This window comes from Megascapheus bottae, chromosome 10 (genome assembly GCF_031878675.1).
Source record: "Megascapheus bottae isolate mThoBot1 chromosome 10, mThoBot2.hap1, whole genome shotgun sequence".
Taxonomy (NCBI): domain Eukaryota; kingdom Metazoa; phylum Chordata; class Mammalia; order Rodentia; family Geomyidae; genus Megascapheus; species Megascapheus bottae.
Genome location: NC_143518.1, coordinates 29,891,824 through 29,907,399, shown reverse-complemented (window position 1 = coordinate 29,907,399; position 15,576 = coordinate 29,891,824). Strand labels below are relative to the sequence as shown.

At 39.9% G+C, this 15,576-nt stretch overlaps 1 protein-coding gene and 1 long non-coding RNA gene across 2 annotated transcripts; one reads left to right on the top strand and one right to left on the bottom strand.

Moving 5' to 3' along the window:
* Positions 1–12: 12 nt before the first annotated feature.
* Positions 13–15,424, bottom strand: Mpc2 (mitochondrial pyruvate carrier 2). The gene is made up of 5 exons (XM_090340522.1): positions 15,027–15,424; positions 6,909–6,949; positions 2,199–2,283; positions 1,324–1,435; positions 13–314 (listed from the first exon to the last, which is right to left on the bottom strand). The coding sequence occupies exons 1-5, from the start codon at positions 15,133–15,135 to the stop codon at positions 278–280; spliced, it is 384 nt and encodes a 127-aa protein (XP_090196648.1). The 5' UTR covers positions 15,136–15,424; the 3' UTR covers positions 13–277.
* Positions 2,244–4,806, top strand: LOC150057824 (uncharacterized). Its single transcript, XR_016536843.1, has 2 exons — positions 2,244–2,317; positions 4,509–4,806. It is a non-coding gene; the product is annotated as an uncharacterized LOC150057824 (long non-coding RNA).
* Positions 15,425–15,576: the final 152 nt, after the last annotated feature.

Genomic DNA, 15,576 nt, shown 5'->3' with positions numbered 1-15,576 from the left:
GGAGACTGACAGTATGATCAAGTATGATTTATTAAGGATAAATGGTAGAAATTTTTTTTACTGATATTCATGATATCAGATAGGTTCCTTTAAAGTTATATGTAAAGAGAGACTGTTATTAAACGTTTGCTTTATTTTTTTGTGGAATCAAGCACAGTTATTTTTCTTCCTCTAGTGCTGTCCAAATGTTAGCACAGTTAATATAACCTTATCAATAATAAACTAGGTCCCAGTGGTTGTGTCCATATCTAAGTTGTTCAGGTGATCAGGAACTCTTTTAATTGATTCCTTTAGATTTTAGTTCTTGGTTATATCTAAAAAAAAAAAAAGAAAGAATTGATCACTAAAAGCAATAGATTAACATAGGTTAAGCAAAGTGTGAGAAACTCAAGAAACTTATTCTATTTCTTTTCCCATTTGTCAAATGGGAATGTAAATACCATATTCCTAGAAGCCTTCATGTCCAAACAAGCAGAATGAAAAGTGAGTGACCCAAAGGGTTCACTGGCCCATGTTTTTAATAATAAAATATGGACTTGTTCAATATATGGCTTCCTGTATAAAATTATTACTTTAATGAATACTTTTCTCATTATTAGAAATAAAATATACCTTCATTTTCAACAGGTGAACAGGTTATAAACATTAAACTTTATTGAAGCTAAGGACGATTTCCTCAATACTCATTAAACCAGGAAAGAATCAACTATAGAATCATAGTCTTTCCCTAGTATAATACTGAACTTCATTTGCTACTCTTCTCAGTTCACAGTAGATTAGAAAATAGATACAGCTAATTAATGCTTATGCTATGCAGTAAGAATGATGAATTTATTCAATGAAGTCTGTCAGAGCTTAGCTTTCTTAAAAGATCAAAATTTCAAATATTTGATCATATTACATTATTTACCACTGAATACTGATTAAAAAAAAACAAACAACAACTTATGCTCATGGACCATTTTCCAATGAAGCCAATGACCTCATTGTAATGTCATTTCCAATACTTTACTTATACACTGAACTACCCACTTTAGTATATGTAATTGAAGGTGAATAATAAAAGGCTCTATTGGACCAATAAATCTGAATTTTTGTATGTTGTCTTAATAAAAGAGACTGTAAAAGAAGTATCCATATGGACAGTACACTGTGAGATCTAGAACTAGGTAACATTTCACTCAAGTGCTTTTAACTTATTTGCAACCCCTTGACTTTTCTAGAAATGAATAATTTCTTATTATTAGTATGAATTTAAAAACAACATACTATCCTGTGGGTAAACTTGAGAAGTAATATAAAAGAATACCTTGGTGGGCCTACCTCCAAATTCTAAAGAGCTGAGAGGCTCCTGCTGTCCCCACAAAGAAATTAACGGCAAACAGACTCCAATTTTTAGGTATAATTACAAGTGAGTATCTTGACCAAATAAACCCTGTTGAGACAAAGTTGGTATTTCTTTTAAAGGTGAAGATTCTGATGTAATAACTTATCTGAATATTTAATATTACAAAAATTAACTTATTCTATGACAATAATAATATAGGATGAAGGAAAAAGAAATGTTAAACTCTTGAGTCTTCATAAAAGTAACTCAGTATTAATGAAAATCAGTTCTTACATAGTAAAGGGGAACCTTTATAGAGCCAAGTGAGTATTAACTGCAACTTTTCTTTCTACTTACAAAATAAGCTTTGGGAAAAACCTGAAAACAAAATCCCATACAGAATCTGGGTGCCAGTGGCTCACATTTTGTAATTCTAGCTACTCAGGAGGTTGAAATTTTTCAATCCTAGCTACAGAGTAGCCTGAGTTCTGAGGACTGTAGTTCTAAGCCAGCATAGGCAGGAAAGTCTGAGACTCAAATCTCTAACTAACCACCAAAAAAAGCCAGAAGGGAAGCTGTGGCTCAAGTGGTAAAGGGTCAGTCTTGAGAAACATCAGGGATAGTGCCCAGGACCTGAGTTCAAGTCCTAATACTGGTGCATGTGTGCGTGTACACACAATGCACACATATGCTTATTTCCAGCAACATTCTCTGTCCTCTCCATTATGCAATAACGTCTTAGGGACAGGCAATTTATCTGTCTCTTTTGTGTGAATGATGTATGCATGTATTAAAAATGGAATTTAAATAAAATATGAAACAAATTTAAAAATAACATAGTCTAAGTAGACTATGGAAAACATTAATTTACCTGTAGCCATCAAAACACTGGACTGAGCTGTGCTGAGTTTATCTGCAGGTCTGGCCATGTCAGCCAATCCAGCCAACACCAACCCCTAGCAACACAGAGAAAGAAAGAAAAGGCATCAGGTAAGATGATTGCTTTAAACACAAAATATTCCTGAGACAGTAACTGCAATTATAATGTCCCTGAGTAAGTAAATTTAGATCCAAACAAAAAAACCTTATTCTTTTTTAAATTAGAAGAATCAAGCCAGGTGCTGGAAGCTCATGCCTATAAACTTTGCTACTCAGGAGACTGAGATCTGAGACTTGCGATTTGAAGCTAGACCAGATAGGAAAGTCCATGAGACTCTAATAAACTACCAAAGAGCTGAAAGTGAAATATATGTTGTTGTTATTGTTAATTTTTCTTTACATGAGGTCATTTCTTCTCTGGTGCACTTTATTGTTTTCTTTTACAGAATTTCCCCCTTCCTAGCTATTGTCAATATCATGTAGAAAGTTTGGTAATGAGTTCTTTTTTAAACAGAATATGAGTTACCTTACTTTACAGACTAGAATGTATAATTAATTCTAGTCCTGAGGCTTGAACTCAGGGCCTGGGCATTATCCCTGAGAGTTTTTTGTTTTTTGGGTTTTTTATTTTTGGCTCAAGACTAGTACTCTATGATTCAAGCCATAGCTCCACTTTCAGCTTTTTGGTGGTTGTAGATAAAGAGTCTCATGGACTTTCTTGCCAAGGCTGGCTTTGAACAGCAATCCTCAGATCTCAGCCTCTCCCGTAACTAGAATTACAGGCATGAACCACTGGTGCCTGTCTTTTTTTTTTTTTTTTTTGGTCGGTTGTGGGACTTGAGCTCTGGGCCTGGGCGCTGTCTCTGAGCTCTTCAGGGATAGGGCTATTGCCCTACTCCTGGAGCCACAGCACCACTTCCGTTTTTCTAGTGGTTAATTGGAGGTAAGAGTCTCACGGACTTTAGTGCCTAGGCTGGCTTTGAACAACCATGCTCAGGTCTCAACCTCCTGAGTAGCTAGGATTACAGGCATGAGCCCCTGTGCCCGGCTGATGCCTGTCCTTTAAACATTTTTTAATTAACAAAAATTCAATCCTATGGAAGAGGCACTGTGCCTCAAGGGGTAGGGCAGTAGCCTTGAGTTCAAGTCTCACAACCAACAAAAAAAATTAATCCTATATGAGATAGGATAGCACAAAAACTTCTACATATCTATTACCCAGAGTCAACATTAAGATTCTGGCTCTTCTTCTCCCTTTATTATTTCTCTTTAGCAAATCTGAAATATATCATTAGAGAATGTTCTAAATTGTGTCTAGCATTTTAGCAAAGTTTCTAAAAGAGGTCCTTATAAAGAGAACATAAGTCTGCAAAAACTTTGTAAATAGAAAATATACCTACTTGATGGATTTATTACATAAATTTTATACAAGAAAAGTGAAAAAAGACTTCAGTGCTAGGCATAATGAATGTTCAGGGATATCACTATTGAGCTACATACATACCTACATATCCTAATCTTTGTCTCATTATGAAGCGCAGGTTGGCCTCAAATTTGGTACAGATAGGCCAGGATAAACTGAATCTCAATCCTTCTGCATTTTTCTCCCCAATACTATGCTGTTCTGCCTGGCCTAAATGGCTTTGAATTAATGAAGTTAGTAGCTTAAGAAAGTGGTAATGGTAGCTTACAAATTTACTACATGGTTTTTTGGGGCCTAATCTATATTTTCTCTGCTCCATTTTTGTTGTTTCTTATGCAATGATGGAAAACTACTGGTAGAAAACAGATTGACATCTAGGTCCCTACAATATACTGCGTCTCACAGACCATTTCTATAAGGATTATGAGCAACAGTCTAGAATTCTTTTTGAAAAGAAGTCAGAAGTTAGGACTTTCTAGACCCTTAGTATATGTATACAATTTTAAAGCCATGTTTTGTGTGTGTGTGGGGGGGGGGGTCATGGGGCTAGAACGCAGCCTGGGCATAGTCCCAGAGCTCTTCAGCTCAAGGCTACCATCCTACCCTTGAGCCAAGCTCCACTTCCCCTTTTCTAGAGGTTAACTGGAGATAAGAGTCTCGGGTCCTTTTGTGCCTGGGCTGGCTTTGAACCTTGATCCTCAGATCTCAGCCTTCTGAGTAGCTAGGATTACAGGCATGAGCCACTGTGCCTGGCTAAAAGCTGCTTTTTGCTGGGTCTATTTTGCATTTGTGCTCTTTGAGCTGAGCCATTCTTTCCTGCAGTCACATTACAATTACCACAAGTTCCAGGAGTAACATATTCACCAATTAACATCTTAGGGCAGAAGGGAAACAGCTCCTCAAGGCAGAAGATTTCCTACCAACTTAACAAGAACAACCCAAAGCTACAGACCTCCAGGCCTGGAGAGATAAAGACAGATAGTGGCCCACCAGGCCACACTGGTGATTTGGGATTGTTTATGCATATAGTTCTTACCCCCCCATCCCTCAGTTCTCCCTATATTTAACCTGAGGCCAACATCTGTATACTACTACTCCTCTCCAATACTATAGAAGATGTTTTGAAGTATTGTCTTCCCATGCTGCCATATAATAAATTTCTTTTTTCTATCCTTCACCATGTCTCTTTATTTGGCATATGGGGGCAAGTAGCTGGACCTAAGGTGATAGCAGAATTCCCAGCCTGGATTACAAAAGTTCAGCTTCATAACCACTTGAGTCTCTCAAAAGTATATAAAACACACACACACACACACACACACACACACACTTGATTTCTTAAAGGTGTGTGTGTGTACGTACAATCTCTTTTGCTATTTTGCCCAGGCTGGCCTTGAACTCTGGGCTCAAGGCTTTCCAAGTAGCTGGGGCCACTTACTGTGCACTGTAGCCACGGTGCCAAGCTACAGTGAGATGGGAAGATAGTGAATTTGAGGCCAGCTTGGAAAAAAAAAGTTAGCAAGGAGTTAGGGGCAGCACAGTTTAAATGGTAGAGCACCATTCTGGGTTCTGGGTTCAATCCCTAGTACTGAAACTAAGACCCATCAAAACAAAACATAAGGCAAAACACAATTCAAATAGAGCAGCAGAGATAAACATTCATCTCTGTAACTATCCTTTCTTACATTTTTAGCCTCCACCTGAGGAACAAGTCAAGTTTCTCTTCAGCTTTATTCTGAACTTCACTCTACTAAATGATGCTATAGATTTGGAAAGGGCTTCCAGCATAATACAAGATATTCCCTAACATACTAAGAAAGTACTGGACAAACAATAACTATCTTAAAGGTGGTAAATGAATGTTTAGTAGTGAAGGCTTTAAGAGTCAAATAAACTAAGAGGTTCAACTTCTGACTTTCTGTAACTTAGTAAAAATAGTATACACATAGTTATCTAGTCTTCTGAACCCATTACCCTTACCTGGAAGACAATGATAATATTTATTTCTCAGGTTATTTTTGGATGGAAATTAAAGAAGACATGTATTAAACAGCCAGATACAATTTGACATTTAGAATATCAAGCTAGGCCCCATAGCTCCCATCAATTAAAACGTGTTTTTCAAATGTCTGAAGCCCATCTGATTTTCTTTCTCCCCTTTCCTTCCACAAGCTATGACTTTTCTTTTTTTTTTCTTCACTTTGTCTCCCTCTTTCTCACTAAGGCAGGTTCCATGACTCATGCTTGTAATGTTCATGTCTAGCTACTCAGGAGTCTTAAATCAAGAGGATTGCAATCGCAGGAAAAACACAGGCCAAAGGGGAAAAAAAAAGGCTCACAAGACCCCACCCATCTCAAAAGAAAAAGCTAGACATGACAATTTATGCCTGTAATTTCAGCTATGGTGAGAAGTAAAAACAGGAGGATTGAGATCTTGGCTGGCACTGAAACGAATTGAGGCTCTTTATAAAAATTACCTGGAGTAGAAAGGGCTACAGGCATGGTCAAAGCAGTATAGAACCCATCATCAGATGGCACATTCTTATAATTCCAGCACTTTAAGAGGTAAAGGTGAAAGGAAATCAAGTTTGAGGCTAACCTAGACTATAATGACCTTGAGATCTGGGCTACATACAAAAACCCTATCTCAATTACAATGTCCTTCAAAAAATAACCCCCACTCCGAATGACATAAGTCATATAACACTTTAGAGAGAACACGCTAAGAACATACACTAGTGAAACTCCAAGATGCTTACAGATAGCAAAATCCTTAGGAACTTAAATTGAATTAAACTATATAACTAGTTGCAGCTGGAACAGTAAATAGGAATTAAAAATCTGCATGGATAAATAAAAAATATGTCTGAGAATGTATGCCACCAAAATTATTATCAATTATTTGTTAAAATATATGCTTCATAAAATCTAGCTCTATTTAAGAAGTTACTATTGTTAACTATTTTATCAGATAAATAACAGCAACGTAAAACATATTCTGTTGCGAGAGGTACCTATGGGTTGGGGAGGGCTGAAGGAGAAGGTGAACATGGCTGAAGAACTTTACAGATAGGAATAACCATAGAACATTGAAATTATTTTAACAAGTGGTAGAGGAAGGATGAAAGGAAAAAGATAGAGGGGGTAAATTTAAGCCAGGTATATTCTTTGCATATATAGAAATGTCACAATGAAATCTCCTTGTAAAACCAATACATCCTATTAAAAAAATGTAAAAAAAAAGTTTTTCAATAGCTTCTGCTAAAAGTCAAGACTTACCCATTTCATAATTGGAGCCCAGAAAAAAACCGTCCGAGGACCTGAAAAACAATTCAGAAATAAGCCAAATATTTTACATACATGCCTTGTTTGGTGTAGTGGTTAGTGGTAGCATTGGCATCTGGTTACAGAGCCTCATGCCTGCTAGGCAGGAGTTCTACTGGTAATACCCCAAGCTCTTTTCTGCTTCAGTTATTTTTTAGGTAGAGTCTCGATCCTCAGATCTCAGACTTCTGAGTAGCTAGGATTATAGGCATGAGCCACAGCACCTGGCTTTGTGTTAACATTTTCTTTTTTTTTTTTTTTTTTGCCAGTCCTGGGCTTGAGCTCAGGGTCTGAGCACTGTCCTTGGATTTTCTCAAGGCTAGAGCTCTACCACTTGAGCCTCAGCACCACTTCCGGCTTTTTTCTATGTATGTGGTACCGAGGAATCGAACCCGGGTCTTCATGCATGCTAGGCAAGCACTTTAACTACTAGGCCAAACTCCCGGCCCCCTTTGTGTTAACATTTTTATGTTCTTAAATGCAAAAAACTTTTTTTCCTTCTACATTTTGAGAGGATCACTTGTGTTTTATCCTTATTTCTGTTAACTGATTTACCTATGTTGAACCATCCTTGCATGTCTGACATGAAATCAACTTAGTCATGTAAAATTTTTTTCTCTAAAAATGTTTTCACTGTTATTATAAAGGTGAGGTATAGAGCAGTTATAGTTACATGTCAGGTAAAGAGTACATTTCTTTTGGACAATGCTATCCTTCCCCTTGCATTTTCCCAGTTTTCTCTCCCATCTACCTATATAGTTCTCTCCACAAGCTATATAGTTCATTTTCAACGGAATATTTAGTACCACTGCTGCATTTGTTTACCCTTTGTTTCTCCATTTCTGTGCCCTCCATTACCCTCCCAAAGACATACAAACAATCAAAACAAAAAGGAGAACAGCAACAAACAAAAACTTCTTATTTCTGTTTCCTGGATTAAACTAACACTTAAACTAGTGGTTCTGCAAATTCAGAGTTAAAATGCTATCACATTCTTGTCTATTATTACTGCCGTAATATTTTACTTTTGCAAGAATAATTTGTCTTTAGGAATTACACACACACACACACACACACACATTCCCTATGTAAAATTGGGTATCACCACTCAAGTGGTGCTTAATATTGCTAGCAGGTAAAGATGCATTTATCCCCCTTTTCCCTAAATAGAATCAATTCTCTAATATAATACACATATTATTGAAAGACAAAACTGAGTTAGATTTAGAAACAGAAAAATTGAAGTAAAAGAGCTCTGAGCTAGGTTAAGAACTAACTATAGTTCTGGGTCTACTTCGTTGCAGACAAGACCATCACCCATGGGTGACACAATCATAATAATTACCACATGACTTTTAGTGTTCCAGGTACTGGGGACACATTAATAAATAAAATACAGTTATGGCATTCATTCTTGTCAGTTACAGAGCTTGAACGCAGAGCCTAGGCACTGTTCCTGTGCTCTTTTGCTCAAGGTAGGTGCATTACCACTTTGAGTCACAGTGCTACTTCTGTTTTTTGAGTGCTGAATGGAAATAAGAGACTCACAGCAATTTTTCTGCCCTGGCTGGCTTCAAACCTTGATCCTCAGATCTCAGCCTCCTAAGTATCTATCTAGGGTTACAGGGTGAGCCAATAGCACCTGGCCAATTCTGGCTTTCAATGCCTAAGAACAGGAAGGCTATTTAAGTGAATCATTTCTGGAAGCCATATAGAAACCATTTATGGCTGTGTGCTGGTGGCCCATGCCTTTAATCCTAGCTACTCAGGAGGCTGAGATCTAAGGATCACGATTCAAAGCCAGTCCAGGCACAAAAGTCTGTGAGACTCGTAACTCCAATCAATCATGAGAAAACTGGTAGTGGCATTGTGACTCAAGTGATAGAACACTAGCATTGAGCAGAAGAGCTCAGGGACAGGGCTCATGCCCAGAGTTTAAGCCCCATGGCTGACCAAAACAAAACAAAAATCCATTTAGGGAAATTTAAGTCTAAAGTATTTTCATCAAAACTAGTTATATCCTTTGGTAATACTAGTACCACAAATGGAAATGAATCCAGTGATGATAATCTTGTGTTGAGAATACTGTCAAAAGTAGTTGGTTAAGGGCCAGGTGTTAGCTGGGTGTGGTGGCTCATACCTGTAATCCTAGCTACTCATGAGGCTAAGATCTGAGGATCAGGGTTCAAAGCCAGCACAGGCACTAAAGATCCTGAGGCTCTTATCTCCAATTAATCACTAGAAAAGGAGAAGTGGGGCTATGGCTCCAGGGGTAGGGCAGTAGTCTTGAGCTTAAGAGCTTAGGGACAGCACCCAGGCTTAGAGTTCAAGCCCCATGACCCATTAAAAAAAAAAAAAAAGAGCCAGATGTGGTTAGTGCATATTGAGAGAGGAGAAGGGAAAATTAGAGGCTATTTTGGGCTACACAGTGAGACTGTCTCAAAAGAAAAAGAAAAAGGGGGCTGGGAGTTTGGCCCAGTGGTTAAAGTGCTTGCCTAGCATGCATGAAGACCAGGGTTCGATTCCTTGGCACCACATACATAGAAAAAAGCTGGAAGTGGTGCTGAGGCTCAAGTGGTAGAGCTCTAGCCTTGAGAAAGTCCAAGGACAGGGCTCAGGCCCTGAGCTCAAGCCCAGGACTGGCAAAAAAAGAAAAAAGAAAAAAAAAGAAAAAGACACGAACACATGTACACACACACACAAAGAGAAACCCAAACCCATAGTTGATTTTAACATTAATCAGAAAAACTGAAAAATGTAAAAAAAAGCAATTTAGTTCTCTGTAAATTTTGCTTAAGTATTTCTATTAAATCATCAAACAGATATCATGAACTCTTCTGAAGACTTGTGTCAAAGACTCCTGTGTCAAAATTAATGTTTCTTTCTACCACTCCAAAATCATTTTTGTTGTAAAGTGTCAGATTGTGGTCTTTTCCTTCTCCTATTTCCTCTTCTCCCTTCCCCTCATTGTCCATTCTCTTTCCCATTTGTTTTCCCTTTCCCTCAGCTATTTTGTCTCAGTAGTGCAGGCTGGTCTGGAACATGGTACATAGACCAGAATAGCATCAAACTTTTGATTTTCCAGCTCTACTTAGTGACGGGATTATAGACATGCAGATTCCGGTTTCTACAGAAGTTTAAAATGCTTGATCCTAATGAACAGTACAACAGCTTTCCAGTAGGTTTATTTGGCAACTAATTTACTCAACTTTTCCAAGCAAGGTGATAATTTAAAAATATTAACTGTGGCCTGGTGCCACTAAGAAAGCCAGAAGTGGAGCTGTGGCTCAAGTGAAGAGTGCTAGCTAGCCTTGAGTAAAAATGCTCAGCAATAGCACCCATGCCCTGAGCTCCAATCCCAGGAGCAGAGCACACATGCACACACACATGCACACACACATGCACACACACATGCACACACACATACACACGAACACACACACACACACACACACACACACACACACACACACAAAGCTGAAAAAGTATAATCCCTCCCTTTTACATCAGTCCATGTTCCTTACATAATGCAATACCTGAGACAGACTACTTCATAAAAGGGTTATTTTGGCTCATGATTCATGGAGGCTATCAGATCTAGGGGTGTCACCTGGTCATGGCATTCTTGCTCAAGAGTCCCAAGGAAGTACTGAGCATCTCATGGCATGAGACAGAAAGAGTGCATATGCATATGTATGTATGGTGTTTCTCTGCCTTATAAAGTCATTAGGATTCAATCATGGAGATTTCACCTTATAATTTTACCTAATTTCAATCATTTTTCAAAGGCCCTACTTCTAAATACCATAGTCTGATTAAGTGTCCATTTTCAAAAACCTTGAAATAGGTATTAAGTTTCTACATATAAAATGTTAAGGGACACTTAAACCATATTCAAACCACAGCACCAACTAAGCTGTTAAGTAAACATTGGGCAACATTGCTTCAAGATTATTTCTCTGACAAATACTTAAGAGTATGGCTAATTAAGTGTTCACTGAGAATCATGGTTATGCATACAGTTAGGTGGTGATGGTGGGTGAGGGGAATCCCTAATGTGAGCTGAAAAACTTGACTTGGACATATATTCTCTATTCATTCTTCCCCTTCCCCCTCCCCCTCTTGCTCCCTCTCTCCTTCTCTTCTCCACCTCTCTCCATCTCCCTTTTCAACTCCCTTTTCATCTCCCTCTCCCTTTTACAGAGGTAGAAAATATGTCAGGAACAACATAAAGGGAAATGGATGATCAAGGTCTCAAAATTCTGGGTCACATAATATTCTGGCTATGACAGATATAAAAAACACTCATGTATGGGAGCTGGGAGTTTGGCCTAATGGTAGAGTGTTTGTCTAGCATGCACGAAGACCCGAGTTCGATTCCTCGGTACCATGTACATAGAAAAAAAAGCTGGAAGTGGTGCTGAGGCTCAAGTGGTAGAGCTCTAGCCTTGACAAAGTCCAAGGACAGGGCTCAGGCCCTGAGCTCAAGCCCAGGACTGGCAAAACAAATAAACAAAATCACTCCTGTTGCCATTTAGAAATACTTGTCAGTGATTAAAAAATAAATCTCAAAGTTTAGGATCAGAAATATATAATTTCCAAATGTTAATACTCTAGCCTTGCATACTATTAAAAAAGCCTTGTATATGAATTTAGTTTAATGCTCACAGGATGATTCAATAACAAATGCTATTATGCAAAAAAGCATGCAAAGGGAATTTTCACTTTGGACAACTCTTGGAACCATAATTCAATAATAATGAGTCCGTAGTCTTATTTACCATGCTTCCTCATTTCTCTTTCTCTCCTTTTTTATTTTTTTGTCCATCATGGGTTTTGAATTTGGGGCCTATGCACTGTCTCTGAGCTCTTTTGCTTTAGCCTAGAGCTCTATTACTTTGAGCCACACTGTCATTTCTGGTTTTCTGGTGGTTAATTGGAGATGAGTCTCACTGACTGTCCTGCCCAGGTTGGATTCCTTGACCTTAGATCTCAACCTCCTGAGTACCTAGGATTACAGGTGTGAGCCATCAGTGTCTCTGCTTACAACAATCTTTAAATAGGGTAATTACTTCCCCCATTTTCCAGATTGGAAAGCAAAGAAAGTTTGGGGAATTTAAGGTCAAGGTCGCACAGCCAAGACTCACTCTAGGTCAGGCTTCTAAGTCTGTCTGAGCTCCTTCTACTACATTGAAAATGGATAGACAAGCCAGGTGATACAGGCTCATGCCTATAATTCTAGCTACACAGGAGGCTGGGATCTGAGGACCAAGGTTCAAAGCTAGTCCAGGCACAAAAGGACCTGAGACTCTTCAGTTAACCTCTAGAAAAGGGAAGTGGGGCTTGGCTCAAGGGTAGGGTGGTAGCCTGAAGCTGAAGAGCTCAGGGACAGCACCCAAGCCAAGTTCGAACCCCATGACCCACCAAAAAAAAGAAAGAAAGAAAGAAAGAAAGAAAAGTAAAAGAAAATGGATTGACATAAAATAACTTCAGCTGGCAGCCTTTTAGCATTGCAAAGATTATTTATAGAAGGAAAAACCCAATCATGCTTGTATTTATAGATACTACTTTTTAAAAAACAAAGAAAAGCCGCCTGTTTCCAGGTGGAAATGGATTTTTTTTTTTTTGGTCACACTGATCAAAATTCTCTCCTATCTATTTTATTCTATCTTTTTAGTAGGTAACATAAGAAGTCCTTTATTGGCAATATCTTTATTGATCATGTCTTCCGTGAGTGAAGGAAACACTTCCTCCTTGGCCTTCCCTGAACCTTTACTATACCAAAGGAAAACAAGCAAGGAATGCTTCTGATCAAGGGTTCTGATTTTTCTTCTTTGTATTCAACTGATTTTTCCTCTAATGCAACAAAGCTTTGCGTTATTAGCTTCTGCTCTCTAAGCCAACTCTAGAAATTTATGCCAGTCATGGAAACAAATGTGAATTGCGACTGTGCCAAAGTGGTTTAACTGATCATATATGATCCCACCCCTGAGGTTTATAGTTTACAGTTATTTTACTTTTTTTTTTTGGTGGGTCATAGGACTTGAACTTGGCCTGGGCACGGTTCCTGAGCTCTTCAGCTCAAGGCTACCACCCTACCCTTAAGCCAAGCCCCACTTCCCTTTTCTAGAGGTTAACTGAAAATAAGAGTCTCAGGTCCTTTGTGCCCTGGCTGGCTTTGAACCTTGATCCTCATATCTCAGTCTCCAGACTAGCTAAGATTACAGGCGAGTAGCTAGGATTACAGGCGTGAGCCTCTGCACCCGCTTGTCCTTGGGCTTTTTCAAGGATAGAGCTCTACCACTTGAGCCACAACACTATTCTGGCTTTTTTTCCTCTAGGTAAGTGGTACCTAGGAATTGAACCTGTGTCTTTGTGCATGCGAGGCAAGTACTCTACCATGGCCAAATTGCCGGCCCATGGTTATTTTACTTACCTTATTCATTAGTTGACTTAGTTCAGTATATATTTTCAGATAATTATTAGATGTAATTATGTTAATATGTTAAATCCAGAGATTGAATTCTGATTGAAGTGCTTGATGTAAAATATATCACAAAAACAAAAATACTTGAAAATAAAAAAACAAAACACTAAAGCAGTAAGAGGGGGAGGGAAGGGAGAATGACAAATGAGGTTAGTCTCATCAAGGTATACTGTATGTATCCATGGACATGTCAAAACAAATTGTCTTGTACAATTAACATTTAAAAAAAATTAGATTGGGGAGGAGTTTGGCCTAGTGGTACAGTGTTTACCTAGCATGCACAAAGACCCAGGTTCGATTCTGCAGAACCACATACACAGAAAAAAGCCAGAAGTGGTACTGGGGCTCAAGTGGTCGAGCTCCTAGCCGTGCCTTGATAAAGCCCCAAGGACAGTGCTCAAGCCCTGAGTTAAAGGCCCAGGATTGGCAAAAAAAAAAAAAAAAATAGGAAGAATAAACTGAACACAGATGTTCAGGTGAAATATATAATGTAGTATTCATACTGAGAACTAAGTATTATAAACTATAACTAGAGATTTGCTAAAAACCAAGGCCTTGGAAAAGATAAAAATAAACTACCTTTCAATCCTGTACTATTTCAAGTAGTATGAAGTTGTTCCTCCTCTACTCTGAGCTTCTCCCACAGCTGAAACACAAAGCTCAAGAGGGTCAGAGTTGAGACTATAGAATTCAGTTGATTCTGAACATTCTGATCATTTACAGAGTATTGCTCCATCATCTTTCCTGAAAATCTTTGTCACAAAACACAGCACAAAAGTTTAAATTTTGAAAAAACAGAGCACAATCCCAAAATACTGAGTGTACGAACAACTAAGAAGCAACCAATTGGGATCTTCCAATTTCTTACAAGTAATTTTCTTTTCCAGCCACAAGAATACTATTTTCCAGTAGAAGAGGAAGCTAACATTGTACACTTATGCTATACTTAACATTGTGCATATATTCTAGCTATGATTCTCACATCCCCCACATTAAACCAGAGATCCAATATTCTGCCCAAGGTCACACCTATGGTAAGTGGTAGAGCAGAAACTATATTCATATTTGTGCCCTGCTCCGCAACAGAAAGGTTTGACTTCAGAGAAGCCAAACAGGACGTATGGGATGGGAAATGACCGTGACTTTGAAACCCAGTTTTGGGGAGGGCTCTCTGCAGGCCTCAGCTGGCAGGAACTGGAAAAAGTATGACCTTTATTCCAAACCCTGCGGGTTGACAAGCCACCAACCCTGCTCATTCGAGCGTGGAGAAAATAGAGGCGAGAATAAAGGTTTCATGGTGGCCCTGAAGACCCTTTTGTATCCGAAAAAGTTGAGAAGAATCAAACCTGAAGGCCGGGTTCAGGAGCAGATGCAACAGAGGTCAGATCGGGAGCTGATTTGAAATGCAGAGGTTTGGGAAAGGGATGCCGAGGGAAAGATGAAATGCAGAGAGGTCAGGCGAGTAGAGGGGGGAAAGGGATCCGAGCTCTGGGATGCGTCAAACGGCGCAACTGTCAGTTGGGACTCCAAAAGGTCCACTGAAGAGGAAGGGAAGATCATGGGGTGAGCCATTCTGGGTTCATTACCTGCTGGGTGGTTGTACAAAGGCCTCAGTTTCTCTGGCAGCAACAGCTCCACTTTATCGAGGACCCGGTGGTAGGTGGCCCGCAGGCCTCGGGCGCCGGCGGCTGACATCTTGGCCGCCTAGCGATCGTGGGCGGCTGGGTGGGAGCGTCGCCGTGTCTTCGTCCCCGGCTGGCAACGAAAGGCAGCTCGTCACTTTCCCTTGCCACGGCGGCTCCAGCCCGCCTCTGCCCTAGGGCGCCCTTCACTCCGCTCAGCCGAGTCCCGGCGAACCACCCAGCTGCCAGCACCCGGAGAAGGCTGAGGGGGCGGAGGCTCCGCGAAGGCCCGCCCCGGCCCACCTCCTGCCCGCGGGCGGAGGAGACGGGGGGCGGAGCCAAGACAACAGGTGTTCAGAAGCCGGCCGCGCCCACTTCGTCCAGAGCGCGGTTGGAACACTGCGCTTGCGCACAGGGCACCGCCCGCCCGAACTGGCGCAAGCCGCGGCGCAGGCAGAGCGCGTGGCCAGAGCGTCCGACTTCTTCCTGCTCCCGAGGCCATGTTGGAGAAGGG

Excerpts from the sequence above, each read along its gene's own strand:
- Mpc2 (XM_090340522.1), bottom strand. The coding sequence starts at position 15,135 with ATGTCAGCCGCCGGCGCCCGAGGCCTGCGGGCCACCTACCACCGGGTC. Across the intron at positions 1,436-2,198 it reads CAGTGTTTTGATGGCTACAG|GGTTTATTTGGTCAAGATAC; the intron begins GTAAATTAATGT and ends TTGTCTCAACAG. Across the intron at positions 315-1,323 it reads CAGCTCTTTAGAATTTGGAG|ATATAACCAAGAACTAAAAT; the intron begins GTAGGCCCACCA and ends TTTTTTTTTTAG.